At 36.1% G+C, this 22,281-nt stretch overlaps 1 protein-coding gene across 1 annotated transcript in view; it reads left to right on the top strand.

The window, feature by feature from the left end:
- LOC143848481 (Small GTP-binding protein) overlaps positions 1-22,271 on the top strand; it is a 38,092-nt gene extending 15,821 nt beyond the window's left edge. Inside the window, exons 11-22 of the mRNA XM_077357437.1 lie at positions 2,126-2,280; positions 2,383-2,440; positions 6,535-6,615; positions 6,752-6,838; positions 12,122-12,193; positions 12,320-12,454; positions 12,604-12,677; positions 15,701-15,788; positions 18,561-18,638; positions 19,458-19,533; positions 20,056-20,096; positions 21,596-22,271. Of these exons, the coding sequence (XP_077213552.1) occupies positions 2,126-2,280; positions 2,383-2,440; positions 6,535-6,615; positions 6,752-6,838; positions 12,122-12,193; positions 12,320-12,454; positions 12,604-12,677; positions 15,701-15,788; positions 18,561-18,638; positions 19,458-19,533; positions 20,056-20,096; positions 21,596-21,691 (1,041 nt within the window). The 3' untranslated portion in view covers positions 21,692-22,271. The remainder of the gene's footprint in view (positions 1-2,125; positions 2,281-2,382; positions 2,441-6,534; positions 6,616-6,751; positions 6,839-12,121; positions 12,194-12,319; positions 12,455-12,603; positions 12,678-15,700; positions 15,789-18,560; positions 18,639-19,457; positions 19,534-20,055; positions 20,097-21,595) is intronic.
- The last annotated feature ends 10 nt before the right edge of the window (positions 22,272-22,281 follow it).

The following is a 22,281-nucleotide window of genomic DNA, read 5'->3' on the forward strand; positions in this document are numbered from 1 at the left end:
ACCGAGCTAAAGAAGCAATTGAAGGAGCTTTTGAGGTTGGGCCTCAAGTTGGAAAAAGACAAGAGTCGGAACTTGCTGAGCTTAAGAAGCAATTGAAGGAGCTACTTGATGCTGGATACATCTGGCCATCCAAAGCACCTTCGGTACCCTCTTCTTCTGTACCACTTCTACCGGATCCTGCTCAGGAACCTGCTCTTTTTTTGGAGTGGGGTTGGGTATCTGATCTTATGCCTATGGTTGAGCCGTTCCTGAGACGGAACAAAATGACTCAAAACATACCAACCTAAGCTGTTGCCTTACCTTTGCTTCCGCAAAAGACCCGAGGTACTCACCCCATCATAACCCATAAATGTAACCACTAAATCATATTTTAATCTTAAATATCAATGCAAACAAGGCACTCCAAATCACCTAAGCAAAGGGGCAACAAATGGGCAACTGATCTACTTGTGATTTAAACATCTCTGTTGTGAAGATGTTGTGAGGAGTTTGTGAAGATCTGTACTCCAACATAAGGCATTGACGCTACAAAATCCATGTGGACCAAAATTTTCTAGTTTGTGTGCAATCATGAAAGTTACCACTTGCTCTACAGGAAGACTGGACTAAAAACCCGTCCTTGAATCCCTCATCCAGACCCAACGTTCCCTTCCACCCTAGTATTATGAAGTCACTGCAGCCTATCTATTAACTCCACCAAATACCCAACTCGTCCTCTGAATCACTTCTAAACTAAGTAACAAACACTATCTTGTCTCACATTTTTTTTTTGATAGGTAAGCTGGGATCGAACCTCCGACCTGAAGGTTGAAAACGAAAAGCCTCCACCAATTGAGCTAGAGGCTGAACCCTTATGCCACACATTTGGAAGCAATCCTTTACATAACATCTTTCATTACGATTAACTTATACAACCTGGCAATTGTTGAAGATCCTGGAACTATGCCTCGCAGTAGCACACCATATGATTTTGTTTGATTTCCTTTGACCATCCACTTTGCCTCATAATTTTCATTGTATATATGCCATTAAAGGTCAGTACCCTCTTCACCTTTTGTTAATCAATTTACATTAACTTACCCTATATGTTCTACATCCTGTCTGATGGGAAGGATGTTTTAGTGATCAGATATTAGGTCCAACCATTTGGTTTCCTTATACGAAAGAAGTTTTATAATTGTCTGTTTATCCCTCAGCTAATCATTTTTGCCTTTTGAATCAAAGTTAGCCAACATGAGCCATCTGAATCTATGTTGGACGCCGTGTTTAATAGTATCTCACATCTTTTTCTATTGGCTAATTTGCTACATGCACCCATGGTGTTCTATTTTAATTCGCACCTGACCCTCACTGATAAAAGAAGCCCTGTATCACATTACTTGAAGAGAAAAATGTTCCAACCTGAACTTTCATCACGGTTAGTATTAGTTTGATCTTCTGTGAAGCTCAGAATTTTTCCATATGTTTAAGAACTGCTTAATTGAACTAGATGTTTATAGTGTCAATATGATTTTAATTATTATACTTAACTTTCCTAGAAATTGTATAATCTGGAAGTCATGTACTTGTTTATTAACACATTTATCATTTAAACCTCCATCTTGGATGTCGTTTCTTTTTATATATTTTTTGTGAAGTCTTCAGTTCAAATATGCTTATTTTTTTCAATTGTAGTTCCAATATCCTTATTCTATGGTATTTCCTTTTTTACTTTGGGTTTGGTTTGATATCTATTTCGTGAGAGAATGACGATAATAAATGCTTTGTAAATGTTGAAAGTCACTGCTCATTAGAGATAAGGAATCAACTTTTAGCTTAGATTAACATCCAATCTGAAAGATTTGGTTCATTTAATTTTTTATGTCCAGTCTATGGTATGTTTTCATTGTCCCTAATTTATGTTCCTTATACCATCACTCAAGCTTACTTTGCTCTTCCCATTGTCCTTAAGTTATGTTCCTTATACCATCACTCAGGCTTAATTCGCTCAAATTTACATTCTGAAATATGTTTTCTTCTGCTTACATCAGAGAAATTCATCACTCTACCTTTAACTTGGTTGCTAGACTAGTGCATAGCTGGCACATTTTACTTATTATTATTATTTGTTTTCCTATATTTCTAGGTGGGCTATCTTTCCGCTTCAATTAGATCCGTCGCAGATGCTAGGGTTGGTGACACTATTACCCACTTTGGAAGAAGGGCAGATAGCTCCTTGCCTGGCTATGAGGAAGCCACTCCAATGGTGTTCTGTGGCTTGTTTCCTGTTGATGCTGACCAGTATAAACTTTGTGCTTCCCATCTGAAAATCTTTTATTTATCTAAATACCTTATTGCTATAATATTTCGACCACTATTACTCACTTTGGTATGTGTTGATAGGTTCCCTGAGTTGCGTGATGCATTGGAGAAGCTCCAACTAAATGATGCAGCTTTAAATGTATGTCATATAAAATTGGAACATCTTTTCTTACACATGATCTTAAAGGCCTATGTAAGAGTTCAAACTGGTAGTTTTTTGGTACATTGGAGCTTCATTTCTTTTACATATGGAGCATATTTTCCCTTTAACGATGCACGGTTTGTTTTCCAATTGTTGATTTTCATATAAAAACTGAGAGGATGGAACATCTATTTAGCCTTGTATATTTTATTCAGAGTTCAATGAAATTCTATACCTGTATGATAAGACTTTAACCTACAAGAACTATATATCCTTGTATATTTTTCCATTCAGAGCATGTATGATAAGAGTTTAACCTTTGATTGTTCTAATTCTATCCAACAGCATTGAAGAGCTTTGTGTGCCATGGAATTGTGTGCCACTATAAGGTTGTCTATGTTGATTGCTTGCTCTAACCTTTCCTACCTTATACCTGATATGTAGTCTTTGTCATGGTCGTAGAGAATGCACAAAGCATAGTCTTCATGTTCTTGTGTGTACTTCCTATTTGCGAGATGGACAGGTTAGCTAGAGAGGGGGTTTCCAGAGAGAGTGTCGAGCTCTTTGACTTCCTCCCTCCCTAGCTTTTCATATTATGTATTCTTGGTTATGGTTCATACGTGTGCTTAACTGCTGTAATTCTTGGGACCTTCTCGGTCTCCGCTTTCGTGAATGGAATATATTAACCATTCAAAAAAAAAAAATGATGCTAGTGTGGCTATACACAAAGGCATAGCAGTTGCACAATTTCATATAAATATTTTATTGTGCCATATATATGTGTGTGTGCGTGCGCGTGTGCATGTGCATGTGCTTGTGTGTGGAAATAAAACAGGGAATAAAACAAACATGTTTCTGTGTTTATTGGTTGAGACGAAGTTACACTTTTTTAAGGTGATATTTCTTTAACCATATGGAATGATGGTAGTGTGGCTGCACACTTAAGGCATAGCAGTTACACAATTTCATATAAGCATTTTATTGTGCCATACTACTGCCATATATGTGTGTGTGTGTCGATATATATATATATATGTGTGTGTGTGTGTGTGTGTGTGTGTGTGTGAGTTAAGTGAAGCTACACATACGTGTAGCTAACTTAGCTACACCGACGGCTTAAAATACAGTGGGCCCACATTGTTTGGTGATCCAAACCATTCATTTGATAGGCCCTCACATTGATAGGGTGTGCTAAAAAAATCAGCTCCATTGGATGATCCCAACCCTTCAAACTGTGGAGGCAAAAATGGACAGATTTGTGAAGGTTTTTACACGTCCATTTTTGCCTCCACAAATCGTAGGGTTGAGATGATCCTATGGAGCTGATTTTTTGGGCACACCCTATCTATGTGAGGGCCCATCAAATGAATGGTTTGCATCACCCAAAGAATGTGGGGCCCACTGTATTTTAAGCCGTCGGTGTAGCTAAGTTAGCTACATGTATGTGTAGCTACACTTTTCTCATATATATATATATATATATATATATATATATATATATATATATATATATATATATATATATATATATAGGAAAGTGAAGCTACACCGCCGGTGTAGCTAACTTAGCTACACCTCCGGCTTAAAATACAATGGGCCCACATTGTTTGGGTGATCCAAACCATTCATTTGATAGGCCCTCACATCGTTAGGGTGTGCCCAAAAAATCAGCTAGGTAGGATCATCCAAACCCTTCAAACTATGGAGGCAAAAATGGACAGATTTGTGAAGGTTTTTACACGTTCATTTTTGCCTCCACAAATCGTAGGGTTGGGATGATCCTACCTAGCTGATTTTTGGGGCACACCCTATCAATGTGAGGGCCTATCAAATGAATGTTTTGGATCACCAAAACAATGTGGGCCCATTGTATTTTAAGCCGGCGGTGTAGCTTCACTTTCCTCATATATATATATATATATATATATATATATATATATATATATATATATATATATATATATATATATATATATATATATAGAGAGAGAGAGAGAGAGAGAGAGAGAGAGAGAGAGAGAGAGAGAGAGAGAGGAAATGGTTTGTGTGCAACTGCACAAATAAGCTATCTGTGCATGGCTGCACAAACCATGGGGGGGCCTCATTTTTGGGGGGATCCAAAGCATTCATTTGGAATGGTGTGTACCAAAAATCAGCGCTTTAGGATCATCCTAACCCTGCCATTTGTGGAGGGAAAAAATGGGCAGAAACAATGTCTGTCCATTTTCCCCTCCAACTTTGATTGGGTTAGGATGATCCTATAGGGCTGATTTTTGGTACACGCCCTATCCATGGAAGGGCCTTCCAAATGAATGCTTTGGATCCCCCAAAAAATGTGGCCCCCACTATGGTTTGTGCAGCCATGCACAGATTGCTTATCTGTGCAGCTGCACACAAACCATTTCCTCATATATATATATAGGGATTTGCTAGCGACCATCGCAGAAGGCATTTCACGGATGGGCTGTTGCATGTGAGAGCAGCCACCCAGGCTCAGATTTTGTCTTATTCATTTAATTCATCTGAGGTGGCTGCTCTCACATGCAACAGCCCATCCACGAAATGCCTTCTGCGATGGTCCCTAGCAAGTCCCATATGTGTGTGCGTGCGCGTGTGTGTGAACTTGAGCATTGATTCACACAGTTAGAGTTTAGTCATTCCCAAATACAGATTTTTTCCAAGCTCATTTGCAATAGTTTTGGCTTCTCATGTGTCTTTCTGGTGATCTATTAATTATTTCTTCTTCCGAACGAATAGAAAATCTAGATTACCAGAAAAAAAATACAGACAAGAAAGCAGAGCCCAAAGAAAGGTTTTGCAGAAGATTAAAAATGAGCATATGCCCCCATACGGTACATTATTGCAAGAAACACCAAAATTTAGCATGACCCTCCATGTGGATATGCGAGAAATGACATTCCACTATAGTCTCAATCCAATATTCCATTTCCATAAACATATTAGAGAGGCGCCTAGGAGAACAGTAGTCTTTCTTAAGCTTGTTGATGACTAGCAATGAGCCACCTTCGATCCAGACTTCGTTGGCCTCAAAGGTGTAAGTAATCTAGCCTCGTGTAACTCTTCATTTCCGTCCTGTTTAGCTGCTGGGATAACGGAGGAAAGAATCACAAGACCGTTGCAATCAGAAACAATACCGCCATCAAAGTTTCATTTTAACCACCCCTCTGAATGCCACATCCAGGCAACTGCCATTCTTTCTCCCTGAAACTACTGCAACCACCAGAAATAATGACAGAGGAATTCCATTGAAATACAGAAATAGTCCAAACTAACATCCCTTCCCGAAATTTCATTAATAATTGAATTGATACATTTTGTAAAGCTTGTATTGGGATGGATAAAAAAGTCGGAACTTCTGTTCCATATAAACCTAAAGATAATCGTGTGTGTGTGTGTGTGTTGGGGGGGGGGGGGGGGGGTGGGGGTGTAATATTGCAAAGACATTTCTTTCGTTTATTAGCAGGAATACGCACACCTCCACCAAAAATCTTAAGTACTGTTAGATGGATAACTTGCGATAGATATTACATAATCAAAAGAAAAAATATCAAGTCTGGGCAGACAAGGGCAATACAAGGAAAAATGAATCGACCTTGCCTTCAAATGCCACAAAAATAAATGCAGTAATAAGGCAGATCTTCCTTGAATAACTTGACTAGTTTCATCCAGGAAAGACATTAGTCATTTTCCAAATAATGTGGTTTCTGTAGGATATTATTCTAGTGCATATCTGGTAGTGCTGTACTGGCTCAGAATGTTTGATATGTGTGAAACGACCAATTACCCCAAAAGCTTAAGCCGTTGGAGATGGCATTATTTAATCTTTTATACTTTAACACTCCTCCTCACATGTGGCCCCTCTTTTGGGTTGGGCATTACATGTGGATTTTTTTAATATCAAGGAGTTTTGAACTCAGGACCTTTGCTCTGATACCATGTGAAACGACCAATTACCTCAAAAGCTTAAGCCGTTGGAGATGGTATTATTTAGTCTTTTATACTTTAAAAATATGTATACCTATAGTTTTATTACTTTTGCATCTCACCATTCACTATGATTGTTATTGCAGTTTGAGCCTGAAACTTCTAATGCCATGGGTTTTGGCTTTCGATGTGGGTTCTTAGGCCTTCTTCACATGGAAATTGTTCAGGTCTACATAGGCCTTCCTATTTCTTTGCTACTCTTTACTGCTTTTTCTTTATACATAAAATTATATATACCAATTGTAACTAAAGTTGCAGCACACTCTGAAAGATGTTGACATGTATATGACTTCTGTATTTCAGGAAAGGCTTGAGAGGGAGTACAACCTGAGTCTGATAACTACTGCTCCAAGTGTTGTTTACAGAGTCAATTGTGTAAATGGTGATACTGTAATTTCTGCTTCATCCTTTACTCTTTCTCTTCTTAATAGGGATAACTATAGTAGAATCTGCTTACTGGCTTATCCATAGTTAGCAAAACGTGATACGGCAAAAAAACGGGACGGGAAAATTTCTGGTTTAATACGGTATCGGATAAAAAAAAACGTAGTAAAAAAAGGTCAAAAAAACGGAAATGCCAAAAATACGTTGAATGAAAAAAAAAAACGAGTTTAATACGTTTTGGTTTTAAAGAACGGAATTAAATAACCGGGTGTGTCGGTACTTGTCTGCATCATATGTTTGATAATTTCATGAAAAGATATCCAAACCAAATGCAGGTAAAAAAAATTCATTTTTCCTATTGCTTTTCTCATTTGAAACATGGTAAGATCTCTAATCTTTCACTCAAACACAAAGAAATGTCATGTTATTCAAAAAAGGAAAGAGAGATCAACTCCTAAGAAGCATCTCTTACTAATCTTGTCTTACTAAACTAATCTAATCTACTGAGTAAGGAGATGGTGCAATTCCCTTAACAGGGGCTGTTGGTACTACCTTAGTACCAGTGGGTGGAGCTTCTGAACCACATAAACCCTTTATAAATGGAGGCATGAAAGGGTTGAAAGTTAGAAACATCTTAGGCCAGCAAGGGCCCAAACAAACCTAGTGGTATATGAAAGAGTAAAAAATCTCTTGCACGCACCCTTCTATACCATATAGAGAGAAGCCCAACAAGCTTTGATCCGAGGGTTTATAATTGAAGGTGGCAACATCCATGGCCTTTTTCTTTTAAGTAAAAACAACTATTGGGGTGGGGATACCGGATATACCCTATGCAGTAAAAAAAAGGGTAAAAACAACTCTGTGGTTCCAAATCTCAGTTCTATACTGCATGTAACTTCATTTCCAAATCACAGTTGTATACCCTAAAGACCCTAAACCATGTAATTTCAATTCTAACATCAAGAGGAAGTTGAAATTGGGTACCAAAGGGGTAATTTGTGATAAGGATTTATAAATCTTACAAGGAACAAAACCAAACTAGTTTTTTCTTCTTATGTTCTTCTTTTTCTCCTTTTCTTCTTCTCGTATATGAACTTAAAGGTGGAGGGCGACGGCCGGATGGCTGGCAGATGGGCGGAGAGAGGTTGGGGACTTAGGGTTTGGGTTGGAACAATGACGAAGAAAAGAAGGGTTTCATTCTTATCACACCAGAGAGAAGGAGAAGAAAACAACGATCTAGGGCTTATTTCGTTTTTGTAATTTTGAAAGGGGAGAGGGGTGAAGTTGAAAAAAAAAACTGAAAAATGCATTTTGGATGTTTAAATCGCGTTTTAATCGTTTACATAAGAAAATCACCGTTCTAAACGGCAGCCGTGTTTTAAACGCTGTATTAAATGGCTACCCATTAAAACGAGGTTTTAAAAAAAAATGCCGTTTAATACGGTGTTTTGCTAACTATGGGCTTATCAAGTAGAATACTTTGTTCATTTATTACTTTGCATGTTTTAGGACACTGGGATGCGTTATGTATCACTCTTACTATGTTTGATCATTATTTTATATGGTCAATTTTGTATCTAGGAAGCGGAACTAAACTTTTCATGTCATACTTTCCTAGAAGTGCCTTATGTGATGAATATACTCTATTTTCTTAAGTGGTTGATTTAAAGGATCGCAGTTGTCAATTTTCTGATGTAACTTTAGGAAGCAATTTATGAATTTCTGTCATGATGGAAATGGAAACTTGTCGGTATTGGATGACAATTTCATTGAAAATCCTGTCATATGATGGAAATTTAAGATTGAAACTTCAAGAAGTACTAGAAAAGTACAAATTCATGCTAAAAAACCATCACATAAGCAAAAAAACCACCCATCACATAATGATTTAACAACATCAAACACTTTTAGTGGCATACACTGTCACGCATGTCTAATAATTCAATACATGCCACATTTGATATGTAATTCATATAAATATTAATACATAATACATACAACACATTTCATATGTAATTCATATAAATATTTATACATAATACACACAACACATTTTGCATGCAATTCATATAAATATAACTTTTTTAAATGGTAGATAATTTTATTAATGAAAGGGAAAAATTCGTCCGAGATGATCAATACAACAGAAAAAGCAACGAAGCTCAATGTTAGCCGATCTCCTAACATACTGGAATTGAGTTGGGTACCCTCTACTCGATATTGAATCTCCTCGGTCATATCCGCAAATCTCCTTGGCTGAGAGTGACTCCCATCCATCCACCTGATAATATTGAGGGAGCCTTCCTCCGCGATAAATCTCCCCAATACACTTGTTCATGATCCTGATACCTTGGAGCAGTGCCCTCACCTCCGCCTCGTTGGAGTCCTTAACCATGATGGGGCCCGAAAAGCCCACCTGATAAAGCCGGACTCATCTTTAAGAATTTTTCCTACTCCATTTGGATCATGGTTACCGATATTTGATCCATTGAAATTTAGCTTCGTTTTGAGGGATCCATCTTAGGAAAATCATCTCGACCCTTTCCTTGCTTGAACAAATCTCCTTCCAACACCGCCGGAGACCTGGTTAGAGCAAAACTTGAAGCAAGGTAACATTGTTAAGAGATAATAAGCGAGTTGAGCATTCCTCTCCTTCCAATGAGTCCATATAGTAGCTACTTTTATCTTCTTCTCTTCTTCTACTTCATATATTTCCTTGATTTGTAACAAGTAACAATTTTCTCCCTAAAATATGGCATTCAACCTCAATAATCTTGATTTTCTTGTGGAAAACTAGATTGAGTATATATGCATAGTCTGATTTTTGCATTGCAGGTCCATGTAGAGATGGACATCAATCAAAATATTAATGATGGGAATCCTTTAACACCCAAACAAAGGTACAATATCCTCTACTTGACCATTCCACTTACCATTATCTCTAGGTGATCTAGTTTTTCATTACCGTAAGAGGTTGTTATATTTAGAAGTCCATGAGGAGCAATAGAGTCCCCTACATGAGAATTCTGTTAAAGTATAAAAGAAAAATAACGCCTTTCTCTAATAGCTTAAGCTATTGGAGAAGTTTGGTTAGTTAACATGGTATCAGAGCCAAAGGTCTTGAGTTCAAACCTCCCGGATAGCGAAAATCCACATGCAATGGTCAGCCCAAAGTGGGACCACATGTTCCACATGTTTGCCAAGTGGGCCACACGTGCGGGGGAGTGTTAAAGTATAAAAGAAAAATAATGCCTTTCTCTGATAGCTTAAGCTATTGGAGAAGTTTGGTTAGTTAACAAATTCCTCTGAAGGAAAGTAAACTTATAATAGTGAATATGCCAAGTTTAGTTTTGTGATTGCAAGTAAATAAGCTTGCTTACCAATCTTTGGTTGACACTGAGATCACCGAAGGTTTTCCCTCATTTGGGCTAAGATGATAGTTAAGCTTGTTAAAGTATAAAAGATTAAAAAAACGTCTTTCTCCAACAGCTTAAGCTTTTGGAGTAACTGGTTGTTTCACATGGTATCAGAGCCAAGGTCCTCGGTTCAAACCTCCTTGATAGCAAATATCCACATGCAATAGCCAAACCCAAAAGAGAGGCCACATGTGCCACGTGTAGGCCAACCCTAGAAAGAGGGGCCGTGGGAGTGTTAAAGTATAAAAGATTAAAAAATGCCTTTCTCCAACAGCTTAAGCTTTTGGAGTAACCGGTTGTTTCACAAAGCTTTTATTGGAGAGTGAGTTGCTTTGAATCCCAAGGTTTTGATTTTGTACTACAGATCAGGGGTGCACTTCTGTTTGGAAATATGGTTCCTATATGGGAATGGGCCTCTTCCATGTCCTTAAAACAGTGCTCAAGTGCTTCTTTATTTGTTGATGTATTGCACGTCACCTCTTATAAGGACAATGGGCCTCTTGTACAAACAAAATTTTATTATTGAAACAAGAAATTAATTACAAAAGGCGTGATGTTTAGAAGATCAACTGAGAAAAGGGCCCAAAGAAAACAAAACAGCCCAAGTATGTAACATCCCTTGCCAATACACTAATTCATTACGAGAAACACCAAAACTTGCTAAGAGTTCCGTCAGTGAGCTTCCTTCTTAATGGATGTGAGAAAACAGAGACTTGTCGCAGTCCCTAGATAAGACCTCCACGTCTCTAAAGAATCTAGAAAAATGCCACAGAGGGTGAGATTAATGCATTGATCAAATAATAACTAGCAGAATCTCCCTCAGGCCTAACATCTTTCATCACAAAGTTCCTAAAAAATTCGATCCACATTTCCAAATCAGTGGGTAGAGTCAGAGTCTGCAGAAGCAAACATCATAGTACTGGATGAGTCCAAAGATTAGGCCGCCGATTTTTTGTTCTTACCTCACTTAGATCTCCATTGGAGATCTTACCACTACATCAGAGTTCTCCTTCAAACAAGCCATGGAAGGTTTACTCCATTCTTCTATCAAGCGATATCTCGGAAATCTCGCCAACTTCTGTGCAAATCATGAATCAACAAGCTAAGAGAGATTCCTTTAGAACTGGACAGATTAAGGGATTATTTTTCTTAGACTTATTTAGGGCCTGGTCCAAACAAATGCTACAATGGCAATGGCAATGGGAAGCAAAGATGTAATGCGGAGCAAATCTGGAAAGATTGCCTCAGTTCAGATTGTTCTTTGCAACTTGGGTACTCAGATTATTTTTTCAGACTCATTTATGGGCTGGTCCTTACAAATGCTATAATGACAATGGCAATGTGAAGCAAGGCTGTAAGGCGGAGAGAATCCAGAAAGATTGCCTCATTTCAGATTGTTCTTCGCAACTTGGGAATGCAATTGTAATGGATTTTAATAAAATCTTAGGCTGGAGTAACATCCAGAATATAACTTTTTGAGTTCCAGATGGGAGATAGATTCTCCAGAGATCTCTCTCTTAGTCCCCAACTCCCCATCGAGTTCTTTCCAAATTAGTCAAATTGCACATGTACTTCAAGGTTCCTTAATAAAACTATGGTTTCATCCTCTCATTAGTGTTGTAACAAATTATTGCCTTGGAAATCCTATCAAGTTATCAATTTCACGTTTGATCTGTGACTTTGATGTTCTGTTGGAGTGTTTATTTGGACTTTTCAAATGGCATATATTGATATTTAATTTTATAACTGAATAAATCATGAATGATGACAGACTCTTTCAAGACAATTTTATGAGGCATCTTCATTCGATCTCACTCTTCTATTAATTTTAAACAAATCTATAATGAATCTTACTAATTTCATCCGTGTTTAGGTTGAATGCTCGAATCCGTCTATGCTTCCTGACCCAGGAAAAAGAAACTCCATTGAGGAGCCATATGTTAAGGTTATTCTCTTATTGAAGCTAATCTTATTTTTTCCTCCCAGTAAAGTTTATCAAAATATGGGAGAAGTTTCTTCTAAAACTCATGTGTGAATCATAATCTGACTTGATTTAAATTGATTGCTGTAGATTGAAATGCTTTCACCAAAAGATTATATTGGTCCTCTTATGGAGCTTGCTCAAGATCGAAGAGGGGAGTTTAAAGAAATGAAATACATCACTGAGAATAGAGCTTCAATCACCTATGAGTTGCCACTTGCGGAGGTACCCATTGTGATTTTACTTTCTTTTAGGATTTAGAAATTGATTTACAATTCCCTCTTTTGTTGAATAATATTGATATACTTCTTTTTTCGCATTTTGAGAACGATGTCTTTAACCTGGCTATGTTGTTTCTTCTATCCATTTCACAGATGGTTGGTGATTTCTTTGATCAGCTAAAGTCTAGAAGCAAAGGATATGCTAGCATGGAGTACTCTTTTGTGGGGTAAATACTTATTATGATTGATCTTATAAGCCACATCTTTCCAGTTTATTTTTGTCCATTGTGCATCCTCAGGGAATAGTTTATATGCTTATTTCATTGTTATATGGAAGAGTCCCTAAGAACATGTATCAACTATGTAGTTCATTGAAGAGTTCCTTGGTCATAAGTTTCATTCATGTCTGAATTGTCAAGAGATCCCAAAAGAAAATGAAAAGATTTATAGGAATGAAAGAATATCTAATATCTGTTTGATATAATTAAAAGTTATGTTTGATATAATTCCTAGGTATTTAAGAGGTTTTATATCCATTTCAATTATTCTCAAATTATTCTCTTGTTTCCCTAATTTAGGGTATCCAAATCTGTCAACATGGAATTGGATCTTTCTAGTTGGACAAAGGTTCTCTTTTGGATCAGAAAGTACTATTAATATTTTACAAATGCATTTCATATGGAATTTGTTGTTCAAACTTATTTTCTTTGTCCATGGTTTAAAAAAAAAAAAAAATCGGGGCTAGGATTTGCCTTATCACATGTATTTTGTGGGCAAGAAGACAACTAGGTTTCGGCTAATCTCAAGTAAACTACAATAAGAATGAAAGAAGACATATGTATACTCCTACATTGTTAGAACAAAAGGTGCAAGCATTCATATGGAAATGATATTTTACTTCCATATGAGAACATTTGAAGAGAGACAATAATTCGGCACGGATCTTTCATTCAATAAACCCAAATCATTCTTGAATAATCATTTGAAAATGTAATAAAGTATTTAAAAGTAGACCAACTAGTACCATGAAAAGGACCCCAAACATCAAAATAAACTCAAGGAAAAGAAACACTTGGACGGCTTTCCATACGAGATGGAAATGCCACCATGATGTTTACTATAGTTACCAGTACCACAACCATGATTCAAATGTCGGTTAAACCCGACAAAAAGAGACAGACATGTTTCTGTTTCCATTCCCACAAAAATGAGATCTTCGGTTGACATGTGAAGATTTTGGTAACGTTTTAGTTATGTCAACCGAAAATCGAAATACTGCCGCTTTGATTTGTAAATTATGGAACTTCAGTGGACATGTCAAAATTTCGACCCAAGTGCATAAAGAAGCCTGGATTTTCACATTTTTGCTTGGTAAGTACTTATTATTATTATTATTTTTTTTTTTCCTGTTTCTTCAATTATTATACAAATGCATCAACTTAGTGATTTGATACAAGCACATTGATTAATGCATGAATTTTCATTTGCACAGATTTATGGTTTTACAAATTATGAAGAAGTATATCTTTGAATAAAAACTAATTACATATCGATGTTAGCTTCTAATTTTATTAGACGTGCATTTTTCTTGCCCCATCTACTGATTGATAGCAGATTTTTTTTTTTTTTCAAAAATTAATTATTTTATTTATTTTTGTTCATTAATCCTTTTAAATAGAAAATGACCGTATTTTCGATAAAACTTGTCATATATGCATGATAAATTTTTATATTTTTTATATATGAGTTATTCTTGTTCGATCTACCAATTAACGAAGTCATGTTTTATTTTTTCCTTTTAATTGAAAAAATAATTTTAATTATTTTTGTTTGAAATTCCTTTGAATTTCCAACGTTATATTTTTCTGCTTCATTGTATTGTACACTCTTCATGAATTAATGAATGGAGACTTTTTTCCAACATTTCGTGTTCATTTGTAGCATATGTGTATGTGACTGCATTTTCACTTTAGAATGGACTTTACTGTTTCAAACTTGCGAACAACCCCCATCATTATGCTTTTGATCTTGTTAAACCATTATAGATGTTTGTCTCGCTTATGTCATGGTTTCTATGTGTGTAATATTTTACTCTAGCATTTCTTGAAGTTTCATCTTTAATTCCCAATATTTTCATAAAATTCCGTGATTTTACTGGATTTCCATTGAAACCAATGACCAAAACTGACATGCTTTCATTTTTGTTGCAACTGACATGCCTACTGAATTGACATTTAAAACCTTGATCAGGTAAGCATTGCCCTACGCCCATACTGATTTCATTAAGGGTCACAATCCAAATGCATTAATTACAAAAGGACACATAAAATCACTATAATTGCACTTTGCAGAACTCCCTCAAGCTTTGTTGTAAATGTGAAAAAACCATCACTTGCTTCAAACATTCCGCATCCTATTCCCACCATACTTACTACAGAATTCTTTTAAGGCCATATTATCTTGCATCAAATCTTTATAAACTTTGATATGTTATATTTTCTCTTTGAAAATTGGATTTCTCGATATATATTTTGTAAACTGGTTTTTACAGTACATATGCATGGGAAGAAGCATATCAATTTCACTCAGCCAAGAAAGTATTGTGCCAATTGGACTCACAAGTATAATTAGAGGTTTAGATCTTTCTGGACAAGACTGCAATAGCCTGATTTAGATTGGTTTTACGACTTCGCATTTGTAGATGATGTTCAAATGTGGCAAACGTACGGAACATGTGCGAATGATGGACGTTTAAGATGAAAATTCAGGAAGTGATAGAATAACAACAAATACACACTCAAAAACCCTCACATAAGTAAAAAATCCACCACCAATGGTTCTATAATACTGAACACTTAGTCACATGTTGTCGCACATGTTTGATAATTCAGTACATAATGCATTTCACTTGTAATTCATATAAATATTTATACATAATACATAGACCACATTTCATATGCAATTCTTATAAATATAAGTATTTAACAGAAACTGCTGTAGTATACCACAATACACTTACAGTTTTTGTTTTAGTATGCATTTTGGTTTCGTTATACATTTCAGTGGGGATGGAAACAAAAACATTTTGGTGTTTTCGCTCCAGTTTCGATAAAATTTAACCATGTTGGACATCCAAAATTTACCTTGGGTTTCTATTTTTGTGATTCATTAAGTACTTCAATTTCTACTAACAGAATATTTTTCATTCACTAGTTCTATTGATGATTTGAATTTGTTTCCCATTCACTAGGTATCGAGAAAGTGAATTGACAAAGCTTGACATTCAAATTAATGGTGATCCAGTTGAACCATTAGCAACCATCGTCCACAAGGATAAGGTGATTAATGTTGTTTGTTTGCTGCTCCTTCCATGAATTAATTCTGGCAAAGTATATTATAACTTCTTTCGACAGGAGTAGGATGAATAATGGTCTTGCTGGTCAATCTAGATAAATAGGATATACCCATCATGCTTGATATTGGCGTTATGGACTTGCATTTTTTGTTGCACTCATAATATAAACTTTTTACCCTGTAATTCTCCCTTGAAGAATTTGCACTAGGAATACCTTTAACAATAGAAGTAACTCTATAATAGATTCCTTTAAATGAAATGAAAGTACCAAAGATGAATAAATTTAAGAAACATTAAACTAACATAATATGAGTAACAGTGAATCTCAATGGATTTTTATATTAATGATCACACATGATTGTTGAAGGATGATAGATATGTATACATACTTCTATATAATGTACACATACATATGGGATTTGCTATGGACCATCACAGAAGGCATTTCGTGCCTGAGCTGTTGCATGTGAGAGCAGCCACCTTGGATGAATTAAATGAATAAGACAAAATTCGAATAAAGTTGATTTAACAATAAATAAAATTAGAGAAAGAAAATATAGATACAAATGGTATTTAATATTTTTATTAGTTAAAAGATCATAGTATGACTCAAAGCCTGGAGCTTATCATAACAAGGACAAAAACAAATTATATGCTAATTGGGATTGAGCCTCTAGCTCAATGGCCAAGGCTTTGTCTGCAACATGGAGGTCGGAGGTTCAATCCCAAGTCCCAACTTACCTACAAAAAAAATTATTTGCTAATTGTTCAATCACAATATAAATTACACTGCCTTGTTTATGGATTTTCGATGTCGATAAGGTGACGCTTACTGATTTTAGTCAATCGTGAAATAATATCGACTATGCATTAAGTTCAGATTAATCACAAATAGGAGACTGAAAACACTCACTAATAGTAATTGACAGTGAACTGAAAATTCTTTGTATAAAATTTTATCTGTGTGCATCAAGAGCCTCAACCTGAGACTCTTCAACAAATGGTTCGATTTGAAATGGATCATGAAACATGCACTGGAAGTAGGATTCGAGGAATTATCTGATAAGGATTCAAACAGACTGGTGGATTCGATCCGAATAGGGAACTAGGCAAATTATGTTGTATGAATCATTGAATAAGTGATGTGTAGCACCCAATTCAAATACCCAAGAAGCTATTACTATAGCCAATAATTTAAATGTCGATTTCGGTTTCGGCGCAAATCTTAAAATTTCGGTGGAAATTTTAAATTTTCAGTGGAAATCTTGTAAATTTCGGTGATTTATGTACTTTCGGTGTCAGTCCCAGCCGAAATCCGAAATTTCAGTATTTCGGCCAAATTTTAAAACCATGACTATAGCAATAAAGAAACATGGATTGCCCATTGATTATTGAATCTTGGCTTCTCCATTGATATCATGATAACATTAAACAGGAAATTGTTTGTCTCCATTTCAATAGCAATTCCTCAAGTGGTTCTGCTCATAGAGTCAATGCCATATTATCAGCTATAAATATTAGATTGCAGGGCTTCTTCAGTAATGTAGGAACTTGATCTTATTTTATTAAATTTTGAAACGAGAAGAATTCCTGAGTAAAATTATGGACAGATATTAATATTCGAGAAAACAAATGAGTGCCTCAACAGGGACATAATCAAGTAACAAATTAACAAATAATGTAGAATAAAAAAAGGGTGGTCCACTACACGAGGCTCCCGCCATTGCGGGGTCTGGGGAGGGCTAGATGTAAGCAGCCTTAACCCTGCTTTGCAGAGAGGCTGTTTCCGTGACTCAAACCCGTGACCACTAGGTCACAATGGAGCAACCTTACCGTTGTGCCAAGGCTCGCTCTCAAATAATGTAGAATGCTCTCCTAAATAAACTTCTGAACAATTATAAATAGCCAGAAAAAGAAACGAATACGTCAAACCTTGCAACTTTGTACTCATAATAAGCTTGTCAAACTACAACCGAAATACATCCCTCAGTGTTGTATGTTGGTTCTTCACCGGATCGAGACTCACTTACCTACTCCCGCTCCTACCGGATCCAAGAGGACCGATCTCAAGAGTTGTATCTCCGTCTGAACCCGTACGTACTAGCGTCTCTATACATACTCCCATTCACTTTATTATTCCCGCCCTTATTGACATCTTGCTCTTCGTCGCCTCTTTGTCCGCCCCTTTCCACAACTTTGTACTCATAATAACCATGTCAAACTACAACCGAAATACATCCCTCTGTGTTTGTATGTTGGTTGTTGTATACACTACCTGTCTCACTTACTAAGAAGGGTTCCCTTCATTTTTACCTTTTGTGGTACTTGTTAGTTGTTATATTATAACTGATAAGTAACCAAGCAGTTGTTAAGTTTTTGCTAGTTGACTTTATTTTATTAGTGTTAAAGTATAAAGATAAATAACGCCTTTCTCCATCAGCTTAAGCTTTTGGAGAAGTTGGTAAGTTAACATGGTATCAGAGCCAAAGGTCTCGAGTTCAAACCTCCCGGATAGCAAAAATCCACATGCAATGGTCGGCCCAAAGTGGGACCACATGTGCCACGTGTTTGCCAAGTGGGCCACACGTGCGGGGGAGTGTTAAAAGTATAAAAGATAAATATCGCCTTTCTCCATCAGCTTAAGCTTTTGGAGGTTAACAATTAGTTTCATAGATATTCATTTTATTGAAAATATTGCATATTGATAACCTTTGTTACTTAAGAATCATTGTGTGACCATCTTAATCTTTTGCAGGCTTACACTGTAGGGAGGGCTTTGACTCAAAAACTGAAGGAGCTTATACCACGCCAAATGTTTAAAATACCCATCCAAGTAAGATCCATTTCTTCTTGCATTTTTGTGCTCAGATACGATCGTATATTTTTTAATGGTGCCGTTCTAATGGCAAACCTGCCACATTTTGTGTGGTTATTTATTTCTATACATTGTTAATATTCTGTATAGAAGAACAGAGAATATTAAGAATATTAACCATGTATTGAAATAAATACATGTAGCCCTCCTCAGATCCCACAATGGTGGGAGCCTCGTGCACTGGGCCGCCCTTTTTTTGTTAATATTCTGTATCATGGAGTACAGTTCTCATATTTCTTACTAAGGAGAAGCAATGTAACCTATATTAACGTACTTTTCTCCTGGTTGTGACATCTTTTGATGTCCTTTGTGATCATTATCAACTCTCTATTACTATTACATTAGCTGTTGTAGAGATAAATAATTTCTTTATCCTTACAGATACATTCCATATCATGCATAATTTCAGAGAAATGAGAGAAGACTTTACATCGGGCTTGTGAACTTATATTTTTGCTTCAGTGTGCACCTCATGAAAATATTTGTATTTTTTAGATTTGGGTAGTTGTCCTTAAACGTCCCAAAAGTGATTGCTTAAAAAGAATGATACCGTTCTTCTATAAAACAACTCCACTTCATTATTTTTTATACATTTTTTTGGGGTTTATGAGATTTAACCGATATTATCTGTAAATGCTTTAGATGATTTAACAACTTGCCTGAAATTCTATGAATGAATATTTGATAGAATCCAATCACCTTGTCTGTTTTCAAAATAGGCTCTCAATCTATCTATGTTTACTCACGTTGCAAACGATGTCAATGTATTCTTTACAGGCATGCATAGGTTCCAAGGTGATTGCTAGTGAAGCTCTGTCAGCTATTAGGAAGGATGTTCTATCCAAATGCTACGGTGAGTTAAATAACTTTCCTTCTGGGCAATGTTCGATGCTCACCCAATTGACTCGAAACTCGATTGAGTCAACCAAGTTTTTGAGCGACCGAGTTCTGGCCATTCTTAAGATCTAGCTGGTACATGTATACATGTACATACACATGCACCTGCACACACACACTAAGAAAACATGTTTCCTTTTCCAGTTAGTCTTGTTATCCTTTTCCCTTTTCCGTTTTTTCTTCAGCATTTTAAGGGTTTGCCATCAACTCATTGGACTTGGACAAGTCAATGGTTGGTTAGCCAACTCAGAACGCCTTTGGGCGAGTTCTTGACTGACTGTAATTTTTGGTTTTGCAATCTCTAATGGTCCGAAAGTCAGTACCATTGAATTTTATCCCAAAATGGTATTTTGATTTGTTTGAATAAATTTAGATCTTTCTAAATCATATTGCTGGAGTATGATTTCTTTCTTCAGGCAATATAGATTTATCACTTTTATCTGTTTGAAACTTGAATTAACTTCATGTTTTGTTGTAGGAGGTGACATTACAAGGAAAAAGAAATTGCTGAAGAAACAGGTACGTCACATTCAAATGCTTATATTTTTTCAAACATCTTACAAGTACTTATTTTCACTTGTACAAAAGGTTTTCAGATGATCCTTGAACCATCTAATGTTACAATACTTAGTTTTAGGATAAGACATCGGCACTTAGTTTTAGGATAAGACATTGCCACCTTTGAATGGGGAAATCATTGGATAACTAACCTAAGGAATGACAAGCTAGAATAAGGATATCATCATCCTTCTAGCTTATCGCTCTAAAGCAATATGAAACTTTTTTGGCCAGTGCCTTCAATTCATCAATATTTTGTGATTGTATGTAAAGAGAAGCCCCATCTTTTTGGGGCTTCATTAAAATCGATTTCCTAAGTAGGGGTGGGCTGATCAAATTTATATATCCTTACACATCCCACCAAAATTAGACCAACTCTCTCTCTCTCTCTCTCTCTCTCTCTCTCTCTCTCTCTCTCTCTATCTAAACCTTCACGGCCTCTTTAAACCTCTTACCCTAGCCTCCCCTTTTATAAAAAATAGCCAAACCCACACTCCTTTCTCAAAAATCGTCTACCCAAGAAGTGGACAAACTAAGGTTGGGGAAGAATAATAAGGTAAGTGTTTGATATTTTACATATTCATCTTCGTAAAAGAAGATGAGTTGCTCTGTAACCCCAATTTAATTTTCATAGTGTCAATGAAATATGTCATCTTTCAAAAAAAATATTCATCTTCTTAAAAGATTATAACATGTGATTCTTTCTATGTATTCTGCAATATTTTAAAGATTTTGTCTCGAAAGTGAGCAAACAAAATAAGAGTATGCATTGTATTATGTTTTGTAAGATTATTTTAAAGAGAGAAAGGTTTGAATTCAAATAGGATAATTTATTATTCATCCATATAGAATAATAGGCATGGCTTCTATTTTCATTCTCACCATTTTAGCAGGTGAGACCATGAGAGATCATTGAAGACAAGAAATTGCACTGCTGTCTGCCGGGAGGTTCTACTTAACAAGAAAGGGGGGCATGGGTGGCCTCCAAGAAACATGAAGAGTCGTGGACAAAACCCCATTAGGAGTTGTTAAATAAAGGGAAATGATTTCAGCACTCCAGTCTTTTTATAAGATGCGCGAAAGCATCTTATCGTTTAGTATTTAGAGGGCTTGTAAAAGTTTTTTGAGAACTGTAATAATCCTCTTACAACCCTTTAAATACTACACAATAAGATGCTTCGCGCATCTTATAAAAACATAGCAGTGTTGATATTATTTCCCTAAATAAATTATATATGTTTGTTGTTTAGCAATGTACCTGAAAGTTTAATCTGATACATTTACTGCTTATTGAATAGTCAACATTTCTAACCAATCACAATTGAACTTGAATAGTCAACATTTCTAACCAATCACAATTGAAAATGAATAGTCAACATTTCTAACCAATCACTAATAAAGGATTGTGCTACTAAAGATTGTTTAGTTAACCATAACTATTTCCTTTGTTTTATGACCAGGCTGAGGGAAAGAAAAGGATGAAGTCAATTGGCAAAGTTGAAGTTCCTCAAGAAGCTTTCATGGCTGTTTTGAAACTGGAAAAAGAAGTAATATGATTAATCACATAGTAGACAATGATAATATCAGCATGGAGAGAAGATAAAGACAGCTCACATATGACATCATCATCAATTGCAAGCATGGTGGTGTCTGATTTCCATGCTCTATGATTTATCACCAAATATTATTCAGCGGCTCGATTATGGATCTTGCGCCAGTTAGCATTCCGCCAAAGACGCTATTGTGATTCAGACTGAAAGCTAAAAATCAATTCAAATTACTTGTCATCCGATGCCGATGCTTGTCGAAATTTCCACTCTCATGATCTAGATGGCATCTTGGCTGCAAAACAATTGAGTTTTGGGACAGTATATTGGATTGTGGGATTATTGTTGAGCAGTGATTATTACTGTTAAAATTAAAAACCTTTTTCTCCTTTGGTCAGGCATTGGAACATCTTAGTCCATGGTCCTTAATTTTGTGGTAGAAAGGTTTTTGGGTCCTATACCAAGCAGCTGTTTTCACTGTTTGGCAAATACTGATAAAATCCGAGGGATGTCATATTGTGTATGCCCACAATAAGTACATTACTTGTCATGATTCTCTTTTCATTCTCAAAGTGACTTCATTTCCAACTTTCTTGCTT

This window comes from Tasmannia lanceolata, unplaced genomic scaffold (assembly GCF_043159265.1).
Source record: "Tasmannia lanceolata isolate RefF3 unplaced genomic scaffold, GAP_Taslan_0.1 ptg000016l, whole genome shotgun sequence".
NCBI lineage: Eukaryota > Viridiplantae > Streptophyta > Magnoliopsida > Canellales > Winteraceae > Tasmannia > Tasmannia lanceolata.